Below are 21,323 nucleotides of genomic sequence, written 5' to 3' on the forward strand. Positions count from 1 at the left end.
TGACTTGGCAGCTTCTGTGACAGTACAAGCTAATGTTAGCCAGTTAGCTTTGTAGGCAAATCCATTGAGATCACATAAAGAATCCGATCGGGAGTTTTTGGCGGATCGTGGACGAGTTTTACCTTCGGTTCAAACCTGCACGAGTTCATTTAAGAGCAAATATTCGCTGCTTTCATTCTTCACCCCTGTGTCGGATTTGTCAGCCACGCATCACAAGAAGTAAAGACACGTCAGTAACTCGAGTGTTTTATTTGTTTCTTCGCATCTCTCACTTTTTTGTATCTTTTTTATTCTCTTCCGAAACAGAGGCAGCGAGAAGTAACGAGGAGGAGAGAGGAGTGGAGGTGGTGAGGTCAGGAAGGCGGTCATGAGGAAGGGGGAGTGGGAGGAAGGTGCACCGAGTACACAAAAAAAAACAGTCTCACACACACACACACACACACACACACACACACACACACACAGATTCAACTACGCCAACCACAGCACAAGCAGCATCTCCACGTACGCTCATCAGGAGAGAACATGTGGGATGGTGTATTTATAAAGGGGGTCGCGCTGGTCGCGGGCGTTCCTCCTCTGGTCGCCCCCATCGCTCCTGTCCCGGGCGAGCAGCGACTCCGTGTGGCGCCTCGTGGGAGATGACAGGAGTTGAGAGGTGGCGGTTACAAGGTATGAGTGCAGGGGAGGAACGAGGAGGAGGAGGAGGAGGAAGAGGAGGAGGAGGAGGAGGAGGAGGACGGTGCAGAGTTTGCTTCTACTCGTGAACCATCACCTCAAACTCTGCAAGAACACACAGAATCGTTTTGTTTTTTTATAGTCCACAACCAGACGGTCGCCACGCAAACTCTTTGATGCTGTGGAGAACCAGCACCCGACAAGTGGTTTCAATAGTGGGATGGTAAGTTGATGAAAGTGACCCACAAATAGTTTAACCCGCGTGTCGTCTCTGGGTCAAGGTGACGGGAAGGCCAGGAAACTTACGTGTTTGTGGTTTGACAACACAAGGGATACCACAAACACATTCATTTTTGGGCCTCCGGGTCACCTTGACCCAATGAAAACACAAGGGATACCACAAACACATTCATTTTAGGGCCACCATGTCACATTGCCCCAATGACAACACAAGGGATACCACAAACACATTCATTTCCCGGGTCACCTCGTCCCAATGACAACACAAGGGATACCAAAAACACATTCGTTTTGGGGCCTCAGGGTCACCTTGACCCAGTGACAACACAAGGGATACCACAAACACATTTGTTTGGGGCTTCCGGGTCACCTTGACCCAACGACAACACAAGGAATACCACAAACACATTTGTTTTGGGGCCACCAGGTCACCTTGACCCAATAACAACACAAGGGATACCACAAACACATTCATTGTGGGGCCTCTGGGTCACCTTGAACCAACGACAACACAATTGATACCACAAACACATTCATTTTTTGGGCCTCCGGGTCACCTTGACCCGATGACAACACAAGGGATACCACAAACACATTCATTTTTTGGCCTCCGGGTCACCTTGACCCGATGACAACACAAGGGATACCACAAACACATTTGTTATCTCCACCCCACAACGTTTGGCTGCAAAGCCTTGAAGATAATTCTTAAATACATTAAAAATGTTTCTCCTTTTTGTCAGCATCAGATATAGAATTTTTTTTACTATATTTATGAGATCAATTCTTTGTGTTGCCACGGTAACATCCGGCTCTGTTCATATTTATTTTCTTCTCACCGTCCATTCCGATCTTGCCGTCTCCGTCCTTGTCCGCTGCTTTGAGGAACGCCGATGTTTCGGCGTCGGTCAGATCCCTGCCCTCCTCGGAGAAGCCCTTGAGCACAAACCTGCGGCCAAAAACTCAACATGTAAATGAACCGTAACGTCACCCTCGTCTTTTTTGTTGTTTTTTTTTTCACTTTAGTTCTTCTTCTTCTATGAATCCACTTCCGTCCACGTCCAGAACCTGGAAGACCTTCTTGACGTCGTCGGCCGACATGGCTCGCATCCCGATCAACTCGAAGAACCTTTTAGGATCGAAAGTCTCCGCTGTTTTTCAAACACGCAGAGATAAAGAAAAGTTTTTTAACTCTTTTCAAACTGTCAAAGAAAATGGTGACGATGACTCACCGGCGAAGGCATCAAGAGCTTTCTTGATCTCCTCGGCTTTCAGCAGATCCGTCATCGTCATTCTTTCAGCTGGGAAACGACAGATGTTTGCTTGTCATTCTATGTCTTAGAACATGAGTCAGGTGTGGTTTCAGCTCAGGTGAGCTTTACAGTGTTTGGCCTGTAGGCGGCAGTAAGGAGTCGAGCTTGAAGCCTCCAGAGATCTTGTTGACCTTCTGCTCAGGAAGAGTAGAAGGTCAAGAGCAAAACAACTTTTCAAATTCGTCCTCGGAAGAAAAAACGTGTCATTTTCCTTTTTGTTTGAAATTGACTTTTTTTTTTTTAATTAAGGGCTCGGATGATTTATTTTCAGTTTATTTTCTAGTCAAAGAAATTAAAAGAAAAAGTCTCACATGTTCAACTCATTGAATCACGATGTTTGTGTTGGATTTTCCGCGAGGGCGTTTGAAAAGAGCTTTTATTCTGAAAGGAATTGTAATCAATGGAGACAAGTGTTGGGGCGACTTTTGTCGAGATGAAAAAACTCATATTACATATATATATATATATATAAATTATATATACATAATATCATTTGTAATATATATTCAACAATAAGATACAAATCAAACAATTTCATTTAGGTTTAAGATTTTAGTTTCAAATAAATAATTTGCTTAATCATGAAAATATTGCAATATATACATTATATATATATGAAAATATTGCTTTAATATATATTATATATACATATGGAAATATTGCAATATATATATTATATATATGAAGATATTGCAATAATATATATTATATATATATGGAAATATTGCAATATATATATATATTATATATACAGTATATGAAAATATTGCAATAATATATATTATATATATATATGGAAATGTTGCAATAACATATATATATTATATATATATGAAAATATTTCAATATATATATGAAAATATTTTCTTATATATAATATATATATTGCAATATCTTCATGATTAAGCAAATTATTTATTTGAAACTAAAATCTTAAACCTAAATGAAATTGTTTGATTTGTATCTTATTGTTGAATATATATTACAAATTATAATACATATATATATTTATTTTCCATAGCTGTTCATATATATATATATATATATATATATATATATATATATATATATATATATATATATATATATAATTTTAATTGTGAAGCTGAATCTAAAATATATTATAATTGGATATATTTATTTCCTTATTTGGAGATAGAAAGATAGATGAATAGATAGATGGCTAGATGGATGGATGGATAGATGGATAGATGGATAGATAGATGGATAGATAGATGGATGGATGGATAGATGGATGGATAAAGGGATGCAGATGCAGTCTCACACAGCACCACTAGATGTCACTCAAAGATGGAGCACGACGTAACAAAAAAAAGGCATTTTTAGGATTCTTTTTAAATCCTCTCTGTTGCTGCTCAAGCCTCGTCGCGAACTAAACCCCACGACGCTCAGAATGGAGCAGATAATGGAATATTCCAGCCCGCGTGGGTGTGAGTGGGAGGTGGTGAGATGTTAAAGAGGAGGATTTTTTTGGTTGAAAATCTTCATTTCTTGAGTCACTTTACTCACTTGTTCGTTCAAACTCTGACAGTTACTGACCAATAAAAAAAAGAAGAATGACTTCTTGTTGTTCCTCTATCTATCTCCATGACAACATTCCAGCCCCTCCCTCATTAAAAATAGACAACAATTACGTAACAACGTCATTGTTTCGTTATCACGTGTTTCTTATTCTCTCGAACGAGTATCTCCAGTTGAAGTTTGTTTACATTTCTTCACCTTTTCATACAAATACAACTTTCTTTTTCTATTCCAATACATTTCTATTTAAACGTCATTTTACATTATGGCCTAACAAATATATAATAATAATAATATAATACAATAATATATATATACATTTCTTCTTTAAGTACTTTTAAAAGTTTTATACTTTTAATCTCGTTTCCTTTTGTTTTAAATTGATTCTTTAGTGTTATTTTTTAACGTATTACTACAACTTTACTTTGATTTTTATCTGGTGTTAGTCCTAAATAGATCGGATTAAAATGGTATAAATATAGAATATGATTTTAAAAACTTGCTAAAAAAAAGACATGTATAGGAATCAACCTAGATGTCGGAAGTTTTAAAAAAAAAGACTTAAAAAAAGGAAATATACACAGATATACACAGGGATTTTCCTACCGTAAATATCTTAATAAAGTGAAATACTTTTCACACCAAATACTGTGTGTCAACATCAAGTGTAGAATCACATGAAACTCGTTCCAGCTGCGCTGTGAGGCAAACGCTTCCTGTTGAGGTTCCGCAGATTCACTGAAACACTTTTTTGTCTCTTGTCTTCCTCAGTTTTCACAGCGACTCTACTCTCTCTTTTTTTTAAAAAAAAACATCGATTCTTTTTTCCCTTCTTTCTCCTCCAGATAAACCTCATGTCTCTGCCGCCGCAACTTCGAGAGGGAAGGTGAGTTTTTAAAAACACAAACAACTTGTTTTCTTTCTTTTATTCTTCTCGTTTTTAAATCTCCCACCGTTTAAGTTCCGTTATTGATGGAGATTATTGATCCGTTCAATTTAAATAAAAAAAACCGCTCAAATAAGTATCTATTTCTTTCTTTCTCACTCTTCCACTGCTGCACGTACACAAAGTTTGACCTACATTTGTGACGCTATAAATAAAAACTTAAGTTTCTAGATAAAAAAAACTTCTCTCAAGTCCGATAAATCACTTTGTGTAAATAAATAAGTTTAAATAAAAGCACTGTTCGCTATTTTTTTTGGGCCACCGATCATCTTATTCTTCCTAACATTAAAATAAGAAAAAACACGCAGTAAATGTAACATTTTATTGAATTGATTTTATTGCATTATTGTGATAGTCATTGCAAAGCTACTCTGGATAAAACTAATTGGTGTGAAATGTATCGTTTAGACTTTCCACTCACTTTAGACCCCCCCCCCCCCACCTCGAAATACTCTCAAACTTGCAGAAACCTGTGCCTGCTCGAGTGAAGGTCTGGATTGAACTGCGACGAAGATTGTAGAAAGAAAAACAATGGATAGAAACGAGTGTTTTTTTCTTTTCCACGACGTGTCTAAACACCTGTGACGCTCTTGTCATAGTGACTTCGACCAACTTCCCGACGACGTCCCCGTCAGCGCCTTCATCGCCGACACCGAGGAGAAGAAGGGCTTCATTGACTACTTTGTAAGTCTTGACTTAAAGGATGAAAAGGGAAAAAGAAATGCTGAACGAAATGAAAAAATAAATTCTCCAGAAGTTCGTGATCGAGGTGAAGACCAAGCGCAGCAGTAAGTATCTGATCTACAGACGGTACCGGGAGTTCTTCAACCTCCACCAGATCCTGGACGCCAGGTACTCGGCGGCGACCCAAGACCGGAGCAACCGTGCGAACACCTGCTCGCTGCCGACGCTCCCAGGTGAGCGAGAGTCCGCAGGGTTTCCCCCGCCGGCTCGGATTTCACATTGTTCAAATATTTGTTTTTTTCGCTGGATCTCTCCGCTCGTTTTCGGCAGCTAATACCCTCGAGGCCTCTCGTAAAAACTTGGATAACTTTTTCAGGGCGTTTTGGGAAACTTGCCAATGACTTGAATATGTAAAGCATTTGATCAAAGTACATGCTGTACTTCTTGATTGGCTCACGTTTGCTGTGGAAGTTTCTACATCTCGTTTTCTACTCGCTCTCATGTCAACTCAGGGTTGGGATCTGTGACGGGCAGAATTGTGAGTCCATATGACGGGGACGGGTCACTTTTCTCCGTCCTATTGGTCCCCCCAAAAAAACCTCCTAAATACCTCCAAACTGCTGTGGTGTCTGTATTTAAGAAATATGTTAGTATATGTTTTGAAGTAGCTCGACAAACAAACTATATACTAAAAATGTGGTCATTCACTCCTTCTTTCCGTTGTCAACCTGGTATCTCTGCTGTTCTTCCCCACTAGGGGCCGCCGAACAAGGGACACGATCTAGGGCCGACAAATTCTTTTACTCTGGCCCCAGATCTAGAAATGACAAATGGAGTAAAACGACCATCCGTGCATATATTTAAACCCCAGAAATAACAAGGGGGGGGGGGGGGGTGAATGCAATTCCCAGATAAAGGACATGGGTTTAAGGCCTTGGTCTTGGTTCTGCTCTCATGTAATGCGTGTTTTCAGGAAAAGTCTACATCGGAAACAAACAGGAGATCGCTGAGGGCCGGATCCCTGAGCTCAACACTTACATGAAGGTACTTTTTCCTCATCCGGACTTGGGGGGGGGGGGGGGGGTTTGACACTTTTTTTTGTTTGTGTTCGGTTTCAACTAGTGATGGTCTGATGAAGCTTGAACGAAACGGTGTCATGTTGTTTAGAGGTCAGTAGGTGGCGCCATCAGTTTAAAAATGATGTTTAATTAGAACAGTTGTTCAAAACAAAGGAAAATCGTGCAGAGACGCCATCTAGTGGACTCTGAAGATAATGACACTGTTTCATGAAGCTTCATCAACACATCACTACCATCTAGTGGACTCTGAAGATAATGACACTGTTTCATGAAGCTTCATCAACACATCACTACCATCTAGAGGACTCTGAAGATAATGAAACTGTTTCATGAAGCTTCATTAACACATCACTACCATCTAGTGGACTCTGAAGATAATGACACTGTTTCATGAAGCTTCATCAACACATCAATACCATCTAGTGGATTCTGAAAATAATGACACTGTTTCATGAAGCTTCATCAACACATCACTACCATCTAGTGGACTCTGAAGATAATGACACTGTTTCATGAAGCTTCATCAACACATCACTACCATCTAGTGGACTCTGAAGATAGTGACACTGTTTCATGAAGCTTCATCAACACATCAATACCATCTAGTGGACTCTGAAGATAATGACACTGCTTCATGAAGCTTCATCAACACATCACTTCCATCTAGTGGACTCTGAAGATAATGACACTGCTTCATGAAGCTTCATCAACACATCACTTCCATCTAGTGGACTCTGAAGATAATGACACCGTTTCATGAAGCTTCATCAACACATCACTACCATCTAGTGGACTCTGAAGATAATGACACTGCTTCATGAAGCTTCATCAACACATCACTACCATCTAGTGGACTCTGAAGATAATGACACTGCTTCATGAAGCTTCATCAACACATCACTACCATCTAGTGGACTCTGAAGATAATGACACTGTTTCATGAAGCTTCATCAACACATCACTACCATCTAGTGGACTCTAAAGATAATGACACTGTTTCATTAAGCTTCATCAACACATCAATACCATCTAGTGGATTCTGAAAATAATGACACTGTTTCATGAAGCTTCATCAACACATCAGTACCATCTAGTGGACTCTGAAGATAATGACACTGCTTCATGAAGCTTCATCAACACATCACTACCATCTAGTGGACTCTGAAGATAATGACACTGTTTCATGAAGCTTCATCAACACATAACTACCATCTAGTGGACTCTGAAGATAATGACACTGTTTCATGAAGCTTCGTCAACACATCAATACCATCTAGTGGACTCTGAAAATAATGACACTGCTTCATGAAGCTTCATCAACACATAACTACCATCTAGTGGACTCTGAAAATAATGACACTGTTTCATGAAGCTTTGTCAACACATCACTAGTTTCTAGAAGTCGCTCCCATATCCAATTTTTCTTCCTGGAACGATATTTGCAAAATCCTCATTTGACTGGAGATGCAAGTGTGTTATGAAAGCCATGGTTTATTATTATTCCTCGAAGGGAAGTTTGCATCACATCAGCACGTTCGCTTTACAAGTGGGCAGAGTGATGCTGTAGGTGTGGAGAGGGAGGAAAAAAAACAGAATTTTCGCAGCAGTAGTTTAGTGTGCATGTAGGCGTCGCTGTGCCCCTCTCTCCGCTCGGCCTCGTGCCCACCTCATGTCTGACTGACTGCTGGTGGGACTTTTGACATGCGTTCGTGTTGCAGTCAAAAAACACGAGGATCCCACTCGCTCTTTCCAATTTTTTTTATCTGTTTTTTTCCACCGCTCTCTCAGCCTACCTTCTCTTTTGTAACATCCCTTCCTCTCTCCATCCGCTGCTAGAGGTTGCTGGGTTTGCCAACATGGCTGCTGCTGGACGAGGAGGTTCGGATGTTCTTCTACCAGACGGAGCAGGACAGCCAGCACAAACCCAAGGCTCTGAGAAGACTCCGCCCACCCACACGAAAACTGTACGTTTCTATTCCTTCGGGGGGTTTTATTGTCAAACTCTCTGTAGTCGTAAAGTTTCAGTGCAGCAAACGTTACATTTTAAATTTAATATCATCACTTTATTTACCTTAAAACTATAACTTTTTTAGCACTTGAAATCTTCTTCCTCCCTTCATCCATTTCCTACGGCTTGTTTGAGTTGGGGTCGCGGCTACAGAAACACACAGAGCCAGTTGGACACAACAACTCAATAAGTTCCTCAGTCGCCTCCACTGGCTTCTGTTCAGGTCTACCTTGAGTCTCTCCTGAACGTCTGAGCTCCTCACTTTATCTCGAAGACGGCGAAGTCCTTTGGACCACAACAATTATGTTCTTTTGGTTACGAAGTTGGTGACCGTAGATGAGACTAGGAAAGTAGTAAATCAAGCTTTATCTTTTGGCTCAGCTCTTTCTCCACCACCATAGATGATGGTGATGGTCTGATGAAGCTTCATGAAGCAGTGTCATTATTTTCCGAGTCCTAGATGGCGGTCTCTGCAGTATTTTTACTTTATTTTGAACAACTGTTCTAATGAAACATCATTTTTAACCTGATGGCGCCACCTACTGACCTCTGAACAACATGACACGGTTTCATGAAGCTTCATCAGACCATCAGTAATGACCTTTTAATCTCCCCCTCAATCTTTCCCTCACTCGTAAGCAAAACCCTTAGATAATTGGAAAATCTGGGGAAAGATGTTGACCTTTTCTGACCTGACACCATGGTCTCAGATTTAGAGGAGCTGATTTTCATCTGGTTTTCTCAATGGAAAGGATTGCGACTCATGACCGGACCTCGACACCACTGTCGCTGGGATGGAGTCGACACTTTTGTGTCACTTTCAAACTAACTCCTAATAAAAGGCAGCACAATAAAGTGCTTAAAGAAGAAGTGAGTCTGATTGAATTCATGTCTGACGGATGCGTCACCATTTTGGAGAACAGAAACCTAAAGAGATCTAAAGAAGCATCAGGACACCAGTCCAGCAGATGAATATGACACTGAACGGACGCCAGAAAAAGGATGTTACAAATGTTATCTTTTTTTATTGTATTTAGTTTTTTACCCTGCTTTGGTGAATCAAAGTTTTGAAAAATCTTCACCAAAAAACAATCAATTATCCCTTGTGACCTTGCAAAAGTTTAAAATGTTGTAAAGTCTGTGAAAGGGGAAATGATGACAAGTTTAAATCGAACCATTTCCTCTTTTTGACGAGCAGACTTTTCACGTTGGTGTTCGAGTTAATATTTTGCCTTCATCAACCAAGCAGTTTATTTCAAGATTTTCTCCCTTTTATTAGTATTGGGCCCTTTTTCATGACGTGAAAACGTGCAGTTTGACCGGACTTGCACTGCTATTATTTTAAATATATATATATATATATATATATATTTTGAATGAATGGAGGAGGTCAAAAAAGTCGCAACTCTTCTACGTTTTTCAAACATCTCCTGCTCTGGCACACGTTCACGTAGAAACACCATTCAAACTTTAAAATGTAGGTAAAAGTCTAAATTATCAACGTGGGATTTGACTCTTTTGTAGCTTTCATGGTTCTTCCATCACGAAGCAAAGCGCACAGGCTTGCGTTTTCCCAGATGGTTGGCGCCAAAATCCTGGTTGATTAACGTTCACATTGATATATCGACTTATGAAGATGCCAGAGTTTAAGATGAGATGAAGGACGGAGATTCAACAATAAACATTAATCGATGTTGAAGGAAAGGAACTTGTTGAGAAAAATCGAGCCCAAAAGAATGAACGGTAATCTACCTCCTGTCAAGTAAATGTACATTTAAACTGCCTGAGTTTGACACTTGGTATAGATTTGTAAACAATCAATCACTTTGACAAGGTTTTCTGTTGAGTTGATTTGTATTTATCTGTTCCTAGGAAGACTGTCAAGCCCAAGATGGACATCTTCTCCTCACCCAGAGCTGAGGTTTGTGTCTGTGTGTTGTAACCTCTGTTCTTGTTGCCTTGGTTACCATCTTCGTAACTTGAATAGTTGCAACAAACGCCAAGAAATGTGTTGAAATGTGCACAGACACACCAGTCGTACATGGATCTGTTTTATTCCGTCGACTTGTTACTTCGACGTTGACCAAGGTCGCGTGTTGTGTTGGATGTTGTGCGTGTGCCGTTAAAAAAATGTACGAGTGCCTTGAAGATGGAATGAGTCACTGTTTGCTCCGGTGTAATATCACAGAAGTGTGACTGCTTTGGTTTTATTTTGAAAGGGTTGCTTAAAGTTTCTCTCCGTGCTTGACTTGTTTCCTACTCTAAACTTTGAGTTTGCTCGATGTATTTTAAAGCAGCACTAGGTAACATTTAGATTTTTGGAGATTTTGTGTAGATCTCTGTAGGTATTACTTTTGCAACAGTATTCAATGTGAGTGTTTTTAAAAAGGTAAAACTAGACACGACGAGAGCCTTATTTTGTAAACTCAGCAGTGGTTCCATGGCAATGGTTTCACATTTATAGAGGAGCCAGAAACTATGTTCATAAATTTGCCTATTGATGTTTTACATGAAATAACTTAACTAACAACTGCTAGTATTACTTTTACAACTATACACTTATGACCTATATCTCAGAAACGAGCTGAAGGTAGCACTCCCTGGATCCAGGTCCTTCATCTGGAACATCTCGCTGGACAATTTAGGGGGACAGACGGTGCTGATCTCTGACTATTGTAAAAGTCAACGAACAATTCTCAGGCTCCTCGCACTGAGACCACATTCAGCTTTTCCCAGCCCACTTGCACGAGCTCCACCACGTTGATCAGCGGACTTAAGAGCCACATTTCGCTGCTCTCTCCTCCTGCCTCCCCTCCCTCCCACACAGAAGCGAAGCGCAGCTGTACTCCACTCACGATGCTGCCAGCCTACTCAAAATTTATTTTAGCTCACGTTCCCTCTCTGGTTAAATAAGTTACTCCTCTGTATATATTTATGAACTCTGCTGCTGCTGGAATTGAATCTGCGCTCAAGTATTCTAAATGAGTGTCGCGCGATGCTGCGACTCAGGTTTGCGACTCTTGGTTTGCGACTCTTGGTTTTCCAGTTATTTTTGCTGTTTATACAGGTTTTTTTTATACTGGAAACCAATTCCTCAGATCCTTGTTTTTTTTTTTCCCTTCCGAAATAGGACAGGTTTCTTTCTCTTCTTCTTGCATAACGTTGCGTCGCAAATGACGAAGGGAACATTCAGGCACGAAATGATTGATAAAAGTAAAGTGGGTTAATAAGGAAAGAAAACCAAAAACATTGTTAAACAGATTAAATCTTAATTCATAACATTAAGCCGGACTTGACAACATGGATGGACTTGTAATGAAAGTTCACTCCTATAGGGTGGAGCGAGGAGGGCTAGAACTTTTGAGGGTTTGCAATATAACCGATTTGTGACCCTTCAGAATTGGTTTGGAAATCAAATAAAGACGGCAGTAGGAGGGCAAGGCTTTTCGTATGCGTCTGTTCTGCTTTGACTTTGTCATTCATCACATTATTTGTGTACTTTGACAACCTTTTTAGATACTTCCCAGTACAGGGAGAAATGTTTGTGAAAGTGCAGCAGCCCAGGCCTTAACCACTGGGCCACTATCTATTGTCTGGAGGTCCTTCCATTGAGTCGGAGTAGCAAAGTTAATTGAAATATTGAATCTGCTGATCTGGTCTTTCACACCTCTGGATTAAAATGTTCTGGTTCTGTCGACCTTGAATGTGTGACGGCTCACTGGGCCTTAACCAGTGCCTCCCATGACAAGTCCATCCCTAAATGAAGCTCTTCATGGAGGGATGTGTTTCAGTTTCAGTTTATTTAAAAGGACAGTGTGCAGTTACATTAAAAAGATGGCTGCACCAGATTTAGCACAACGCTGTTGGTGCACGTGTGTCGTCTTTAAAGTAATGCTACGAGTGCCTTAACGCAGGACAATCGGCGCGAGTGATACTGGCCCTCACTCTCCCGGGTAGAACCTAAAAACAAGTCTGGACGACAATTGTTTGTGGAAAAAGCCTTTTCGATGATTGGTTTCAACAATTACCTCTAATTCGAGACGGTGGTAATTATGTTCCGCGCCTACTCGGCTGGTAACCCTCGCTTTTTTCCAGCGGCGTTCAAACTTCGCACGTCCATGGTATGCAGAACAAACTCAACACAATGATCCAGTAATTGTTTGCAAACATACTTGCTATTGCTGACTGTGCAACCATCCGCCCACACACTCCCACTCAGTCAAGAAGTTTGTTTGAAGATGGTGAAATAAGCTCTCCATTAAATTTAGACGCAAACCTGCGGAGTGCACCCACTTCGGCTATCATTAGGAGACGAACACAAACTAACCTTTTAGCTGCTCCGCGTGTCACACTATCGATTTATCTCGAAAACTTTCACAAGAACGCCAACATCCATATTTGCCCTCGTAACCATGGTTACCCCACTCTTGGTTTTAAGTTGGCTCGTGGGAAGGAATACAAGTTTGTTTTTTCTTCTTAAACTTAAACTGGCATTAAACCAATTTAATCGCCATCTCTTCACGATGCTTTACAGAAAACTACTTTTCCAGGTCAGCCCGTTATTGGTCTAAAGTCAGTGGAAAATCAAAATGGCAGATCAGCGAGCCCCTTTTCTATTGGGTATAGAAAGTAGTTTAATTTCCTCATGAATTCCTCTGGTTTAGCCAGTTCTGGTTCTGTATTCTCCCGAATGTTTTTGGATTATTAATTTGGAAACTGATGTTGAAGGACTTGCGCAGGTATTTGGGGGGAAAAGACGTTGAGCCTAAGAGGGTGTAAAGACTCCTACTTCCCATTAATAAAGGTCTAGTTTGAGCCGCAGCAGTGATTGATTTTGACACCCGTGGTGTAAATTATCCATCCGTGCTTCTCCTACATCTTCACCTACATTCTTCCTGCCGTTTCTTTTCTCCCTCCTGTCGCGCCCCAATCCCACCCGTCTCCCACATAACCACAGGGCAAACGGTTATAATTATAACTATTTTGTTCTTAAAGAATTGAAAGCCATCGTCAGGTCAACGCTCTTATCCTCCTCTGGGTCGACGAGTTAGGATTTAGTCCATCTAACTGTTTTAACTCATCTCTTGTACTTCCTGCCTTCATCACGCCCAGACCAGCACTTCAAATAATGGTTTTCATCAAACTCTCCTGTCAGTATCCGCATAAGCAATCACATTATTGACCTATAATTTTTTTTTTTTTTTAATAACCGTGTCGTCTCTTAGCAATGTTGAAACTGATTAGCGCAGCTTCATTACATCCAACTCAGAAACGATCTTGTAAGGTCAATATCTTCCAGTTATCCAGGGCGTTAATAAAAGCTGAACGCTCCGTGATCAGTTGTCGTGGGGATGACATGCATCGTTGGATCGTGATTATACAAGAGTGAGCAAGAGAAATTATTCAGGGACGCGCGAGAACGACGGCTTAAACGATAAACTGTTCAAAGATAAATGAATCCTTTTTATTCCTCATTTTAAAAAATGCATCACGTGAAGCACGTTTTATCCGTCTGGACTCATTCAGCAGAGCTGGGACTTGCTCACATTTGGACCTCTGCTCCACTTATCACGCTCATCGAGGACCAAACTCGGAGTAGAACCGTTGCTCCTCCACAAGGAAAGAAGCCAGTGCAGGTGGCTTGTGTACTTTTTTTTTTAAGAAGGACTAGTAGGCGAGCCGGGACTGTTCATCTGAGGCGAGACCTCGGGACGGACTAAGGACACGTTAGGGAAACCATTGCAATGCTTCACAGGACAGACAGTGCACTTACTTGCACAGTGCACTTATTTCAACAGTTAGTACTGTCTTAAAACAAACTCTGCTGCTACACACTTGCAGGAAATGACTCGACAGCTTCTTCTTCGTCTACTTGTTAACGCTGACCGCAACCAGCCGTTGAACTCTATCGCCGACACTTGACAACACTTTTCTCCAATAGAAACAAGTTACGTTTTTTCATTGTGTTTTTATTGTTGTCGTGGTGTTTAAGGGACGTATCTCTAGACGTAGCGTCATCTACGTCACTAAGATGGCGGGCGTTGAGGTCCATCGATCAACACTCGATTTTTCAACTACATTTTTGCACACTGCTCAGTGTGTACGCACTCGAGTACTCAAAATAATAAGGGCAAATGCAAAAGTGAAAAGTTTGGGCTTCTTCCTAAGCATCATGAATTAATGTTGGAAATGGGTTAAGTTTCATTTAGATTAGGGAAAAGCAAACCGGAAAATCTAAATTCATTCATTTTCTACCGCTTTATTCCTTATTGGGGTCACGGGGAGACTATCCCAGTATCATAGGGCGAGAGGCAGGGGACACTCTGGACAGGACTCCAGTCTGTCGCAGGGCGAACAAAGACAGACAACCATTCACACACACACACTCATAGACAATTCCCACACAAGTTCTCAATCAACCTCTGTATGGTTTTGGACTGTGGGAGGAAACCGGAGTGCCCGGAGTAAAGTAGAGCACATACAAACTCCACACAGAGAGGTCACAAGTTGGCTTGGCCTGGAAGTGAACCAGCAACCTTCTTCCTGCGAATAAATCTAAATAATTTAAGAAATGATTTGATACTTCCTGAACTGTGGCGCTGAAATTCCAACTAGTATTTGTGCTAAATATTCAGCTGTTCCTCAGCAGTTGCACATTGTACAAAGTTGCTGTTTGATTTGGAAAAAACGATATTTTTTCTGAATAAACTCTTGATAATCCTAGTGTCAGTCGCCCCTCGTACTCACCACACATCGTCCCGTGAAGATAATCCCAGCGCTCGGCTCCTCACTCGCAGCAGCGGAAAAAAAAAACACAACCCACCGGACAGCAGGAGACAGCAATGATCTCTCAGTCTTCTCCTGCGCTGCACCTCTGTTTAACTTTCACATTTCTTCTCGCCTCCTCCTCTTCCTCCTCCTCCTCCTCTTCTTCACCTTCCTCCTACTGCTCTAACCGCTCTGTTCTTTTTTTGGTTTCTCCCCCCCCGATCCGCTCTCCCGTGTCATGCAAATGCAGTAGCATCGGATATTGCTTTACCAGCGACTTTCTCAGTGAGTGTGAATCTGAAGCACTTGTCGCCTTCAAACAGGTTGCCATGGTGAGAGGGGTGTGTGTCGGTGGGAGATGCTCTGCTGGGAATTTTGTATTTTATCGTCCGTACAAAGCGGTGTATCTGAATCCATGAATGTGTTTGTTTTTATTTACACTAAAATGCTGTTACTATAAAGTTGTGAGTAACTCGCTTTTTGAGAGTTTATCTCGTCCATCATCTTTTAACGTAAGGTGGGGTTGCTCGGGCAACAGAGACCCAGAAGTCGCTCTCCTGAGAAACCTCTGTCAGCGGGTTGACTTTGCTCGATTTGTTTCCCCGCGTCACATCTCCCGCTCTTGTCGTCTCAGGTGATGTTCGACTTCAACGGCAGCGGCAAGTTGGAGTTAAACCTGAAGAAAGGGGAGCTGGTCTTCCTGCTGCGGCGCATCAACGCCGACTGGCTCGAGGTGAGGACTGATGGAGGGTTCTAGATGGAAGATATGCTGTTGGGTTGTGTTCTCAAATCATCAGAATGGGTCATGGACGAACACGTCAAGCCCCGGTTCTGTCTCAAGGTCTCCTTCCAATTGGACAAGCCTCGAACACCACTCAAGGCAGGCGTCCTACAAGGTTGAGCTCCCTCAACCGCAGACTCCATGTGGAGGGGCAGGGGTTCAACTTTGAGTCTCTCCTAAATGACTGAGCTCCTCACCTAATGTGCAAACCCAACTATCAAGACTTATTCACATGTTGTAAATGTTGAATTCTTCAAAATGCAGTAGTTCATTCATCATGAAGTTGCTCCGTTTAGAAGTTATTACTTAATAAAGTTCTCGTCTGAAATCTCGGCAAACGAGATTACGGTTTAAATTAAACATTCTGACATCACTCTGGTGCAGGTGTCCTCCCCTAGAAGCCCTAAATCAGTTAAGTACCTACATGTTAATAAACAAAATAAATATTTATGTAAACATGGTGAGAGTTACTTCTGCCTTTAGGTGTTTTTATAATGTGTACATTAAGCAGCGAATCTTATTTTTATTATTCGTTTTTAATGTACAAAACGGGAGTTTCAGGGGTGAGATGGAAATTTACGTGAGTCCTTGAATGCAACTCGTGTTTTTGTTACCAATCAGAGCAGAGTGGGCGTGGTTGCTTGGAGGAGATCTATGCTGTGTCTCAAATCGCATACTTCTCTTAGTATACTAGAAGTTAGTATGCATCAGGATAGTTTGCATACTAACTAGTAACTAATTCTCCACAGATAGTATGTCTCAAATCAAACTCTGCTGCTACGCACTAACAGGAAATCCCGCGACAGCTTCTTCTTCTACTACTATTTAACGATGACTTCAACCAGCACACCAACACTATCGCCACCTGCTGGCAGCACGTTTTGCAAGTTTGGAAGAAGAAGTAAAGAAAAAATATGAGAAACAAAATATTCGCGAGATATTTACGCTGGTATCAGCAGCGAAGACGTGTTTATCCTCCTACTGCTGCTGAAAATGCACCTTTAAGTATATATATATATATATATATATATATATGTAAGTATATATGACGTTACTTCCATTTACAAACGTCACCGTTTAGGGTACATAGTGTCCGTCGAACCATACTCAGTTTTGTGGGCGTTTTAGTGAATATTGACTGTGCTTGGACTAAATTTTGCATACTAAGAATTGAGACGCACTTGCGCACTAAAAATACTAACTTTGAGTACGCTAGCATGCGATTTGAGACACAGCAGTAGTCCCAGCTGATACGGCGCATTTTAAGCGTAATTTCTAATGTAAATACAGTATCTTTATTAAATGAGAGTTCTTGTGCAAAAAGATACTGATGAGTATAATAGAGTATAATAGAGGTCCTAGAACAATTTAAGACACACTTAAATCAGCACATTAAGTGCCCTTTAAGTGGTGTCACAGAAAAGTCATTGTCCCGCTCGTCTCTACGGTCTCGTTCCTCGGGTCACGTAGTTGGCGACCATAGATGAGTGTAAGAAAATACAAGGACCCATGATCTAGAGCTTTGTCTTTTGGCTCAGCTCTTTCTTCTCCATGACCGACGACCTCACGACTGCCGGCGCTCGTGAACAAGACCCCTCGACACTTGAACTCCGCCGCCTGTAGAGGAAGCTACGCTCCGCGCTCGTCCGACCGAGCACCACGGTCTTAGATTTGGGAGTAGCTGATTCTCTTTCTGGCTGCTTTAAATTCTGCTGTGAACCCACCAAGGACTGAATGAAACAAACGGCAGTTTTTTTTTTTCCCCACACCGTCATTGTCTGGCTTTAATCATTGAAATAACAAAGCTTTCAAGCTTTCGTTTGGAGATATTCACCAGGGTCGACTGCAAAACTCTCCATGTAAAGATGCGTCATTGAACGGAGAGACGTGAAAGCGTTGAGGCCGAGGCTGACTAAGTATGTCAGAAGAACCTTGAGGAGGAAAGTCTTCTTTATCTCGCTCTAATTGAGTCCTGTGCTCACAAATAAATGTTTGAGTTACCACAGGATGAGTCACTCGCGTTGACAAACGCATCAAGGTTTTTATAATTCCACTTAAATATTCCCCCGATCTCTAATCAACTCTCCTTAACTGCCATCGCATGCATCTGATGAATTGAACCTTCCAGCCGAGATCGACAGTAACTTAAACTCGATTCAGAGCTGGTGTAGCTTCAAGTTGTGATCGGAGGTTTGAGTTTCTCTCCATCCTCCAGGGAACGGTGAACAAAAAAACAGGGATTTTCCCCGAATCCTTCGTGAAGATCATCAAAGCCCTCCCGGAGACCGCCGTGGAGAGCGACAGCGAGGTCCACACCTACAGCTGCCTGCGCTGCTACATGTACTCGGCGTCCGGCGTGGACACCAGGTGAGCCAAAAGGCCGAGTTGAAATCACGTGCCACTCGAACGCACGATACAAAATGAGCCGATCACTGATCTTTCTTCCAGAGACGTGTGCGTCCAAGAGGACCTCTTCACCGAGCCGATGTACCAGGACCTGCTGGAACACATGAGGTGAGCCAGAAGCTTCCAAAGCTTCACTTTCCTTCTCGGCGTCTCTCGCTCGCCGTGAGGTTGAAGTCATTTGTTTTGCCAAAACGGTAACGACGCCACAAGACTCGTAACAACCCCAGAGCACCCGGTTAATGACTTGGTGTTCCCACACGGAACGTGTTAATGAAGGCGAGACGTCTTTTCGGTACGAAGTGAAAATGATCTTTTCATTTTCGAAGAGGCGACAAGAGCAGAAAACTCCATTAAAATCAACACTTCCATATTTCCGCTTTCATTTCTGGAAATTATTCTCATTGAAATTAGTGAAATACAACATCGGTGACGACTGTCTATTGTGGTGATGAAAGAGCTGAGCCAAAAGGTGAATATCTTGACCATTTATATCATCTACACTCTCAACATCTGGGTGGTTAAAGAACATTCTTTTTCCAGCCATGGGGAAAAGTCTTAAAGGGCAACCAATGTGAACCCAGCAGATCCACCACAAACATTTAATATAATTATAATTTATCTAATTAAGTAACTTTGTTCATTTTCATTCATTTTAATGTTTTTTGTTTTTTTTTTCCTATGTTCTATTCTACGTGCCTCACTCTCCCCTGTCAATCTGAAGGAAACTGAGGAGCCAAGACCGTTTTTTATCATCATTCTCGTTTCTAATGAACATGCACAACTCTTAAGTACCTCCTGCCTCGTTTACTGGTCTCTCAATCGATCGCTCGGTCATCAATTAAAATGATGAACAAATAAACGATGTATTATCGCACCCGCGTGTGTGGAGAACACAAATGAGCAAACAAAGTGTTCATATCTGTTCTTTCTGGGCTTTTTTATTTATTATTTATTCACTTAATAACCGTACGGATGCCAAAGTAAAGACTTGATCAAGTCACGGATCTTGTCCTCGCTGGTGTTTCGCATTTTGGTGAAACTAAAGTCACTTAAAGTAACTTCTCTGCCATCACTACTGGAGAATATCACTCGTTCTTTTTAACTTAAAGTGCAAATAAAGTGTTTAAGTGTTTCTTCAAGTCATGTTGGACCTCGTTTGTACTCGTCAGTATGTGTACGAAAGGCTCGGTCAAGCGTCGAGGTTTGTCATCGCATGTCATCAATCCCAGACGTCTCCCCCTCTGAGGGACTCGTTGTATAAACAAAGCAGGGCGTGATTACAGCTGGCTGGAGGAGGGGTGAAGCCATTATTATGTCATAATGGACTCTGCTCTCGTAACCTCTCGTTCGCCCAGATTTCAGATGGGGGGGGGGGGGGGGGGACTTTATAAGTTCAAAACATAAGTCGCTCATCGCGAGGGTGTTTTAAAGTATTCCTCGCAATAACCCAGTTAGTCGGGGAAGTTGGACTTTCACTTGAAGTGTCTTGAACTGACTCATCGAAATAACGTGAGACTAATGAGATACTAATGTGTCTCTAAATATGAAATCCCAATTACCGGCGGATCAAAAATGGATCAAATGAAATTGTTTTTAAAAACAAAATTTGTTTTTTAAATTTGTTTTTTACTTTATTTTTTTTTAAATACTATTGAATTCAAATTTTAAGTCATATTTTCACTCCAACTTTACAATCTCTCGTCAAAGTACCTGCAAAACGGGATCATCTTCGACTCCCTGCGTCTCCAGAGGCCTAAACTAATTACACCTTCACATCCAGCGTCTCCTCCAGCTCTCATTACATGTTAATTTAGTGCTGGCATGATTCCCTCCTCAATCAGCTCACATCCTGTTATTGTTTGTTCACGTCTTCCGTGGCCCGGAGCTAACGGTTTTTAATATGATCCGATGACGGCGGCGGCGGAGGAGAAGGAAGGAATGAATGAAGAGAATAATCCAACATTTTTTTTTCTCCGCCGTTCTTTGCAGACGAGTCTTCAACGAGCGCCACGTCGCTCTGAACTACAGGGACGGCGAGGGGGATCTGATCAGGATGCTCGACGACCAGGACGTCCGGCTGATGATCCAAGAGAGCCGGCGGCACGAGGAGAACGTCCAGAGGCCGGTCAACCAGTTCCTGTGGGAGCTCCACGTGTCCATGGCCGCCGACCTCTCCGTGTACAACACTGAGCCCTGAGAGCTCCTCCAGCTCAGGCGGATGTTTACCTGAGAAGCATCTACTTTACATTATGACCAGTGGTTACAAACATGTCAATGTTCTTACTCTTTTTCTACTGTGTTTTATATGCAAGTCATGGTACGCTACTGCCACCTGCTGTCCCGTTGAGATAGTTATTAATATATATATTTCAAATGCTAGAAAGGGAGTCAAACTATTCAAATAAAATGTTTTAACTTGATTTTTTTTTTTGGTAGAGTTTTGACTTTGACTCCAATAATCGCCTCCATCATAAGGTTTTTTTTTTTGGTGTTCATAGTTATGTTCTTTTTAGAGTCGTAGACAAAAATGTTTGTTCATTTTAATGTCGCATCTGGAGCCCCGGTGTCTTTTGCTGCGTCTCAAATCGCATACTTGCGTACTCAAAGTTAGTATTTTTAGTGCGTAAGTGCGTCTCAATTCTTAGTATGCGAAATTTAGTGCGCCATACACACTAAATTGTCACTAAAACGCCCACAAAACTGAGTATGGTTCGATGGACACTATCTACCCTAACCGGCTCCATCTTAGTGACGTAAACGGAAGTTACGTCATATATATGCGTGTGTATATATACAGTATATATATATATATATATATGCATACTGATGCATACTAACTTCTAGTATACTAAGAGAAGTATGCGATTTGAGACACAGC

At 41.5% G+C, this 21,323-nt stretch overlaps 2 protein-coding genes across 2 annotated transcripts; one reads left to right on the forward strand and one right to left on the reverse strand.

The window, feature by feature from the left end:
* Positions 1-233: 233 nt before the first annotated feature.
* Positions 234-15,506, reverse strand: LOC148089743 (parvalbumin alpha-like). The gene is made up of 5 exons (XM_087810020.1): positions 15,238-15,506; positions 2,151-2,219; positions 1,940-2,069; positions 1,758-1,867; positions 234-783 (listed from the first exon to the last, which is right to left on the reverse strand). Exons 1-5 carry the CDS (start codon positions 15,242-15,244, stop codon positions 758-760), a joined length of 342 nt encoding a protein of 113 aa, XP_087666146.1. The 5' UTR covers positions 15,245-15,506; the 3' UTR covers positions 234-757.
* ncf4 (neutrophil cytosolic factor 4) lies at positions 4,429-20,865 on the forward strand. Its single transcript, XM_087809994.1, has 10 exons — positions 4,429-4,659; positions 5,319-5,403; positions 5,474-5,636; positions 6,377-6,447; positions 8,319-8,446; positions 10,363-10,411; positions 15,893-15,991; positions 18,255-18,406; positions 18,488-18,553; positions 20,435-20,865. Exons 1-10 carry the CDS (start codon positions 4,628-4,630, stop codon positions 20,640-20,642), a joined length of 1,053 nt encoding a protein of 350 aa, XP_087666120.1. The 5' UTR covers positions 4,429-4,627; the 3' UTR covers positions 20,643-20,865.
* The last annotated feature ends 458 nt before the right edge of the window (positions 20,866-21,323 follow it).

This window comes from Callionymus lyra, chromosome 1 (assembly GCF_982586985.1).
Source record: "Callionymus lyra chromosome 1, fCalLyr1.hap1.1, whole genome shotgun sequence".
Taxonomy (NCBI): Eukaryota; Metazoa; Chordata; class Actinopteri; order Syngnathiformes; family Callionymidae; genus Callionymus; species Callionymus lyra.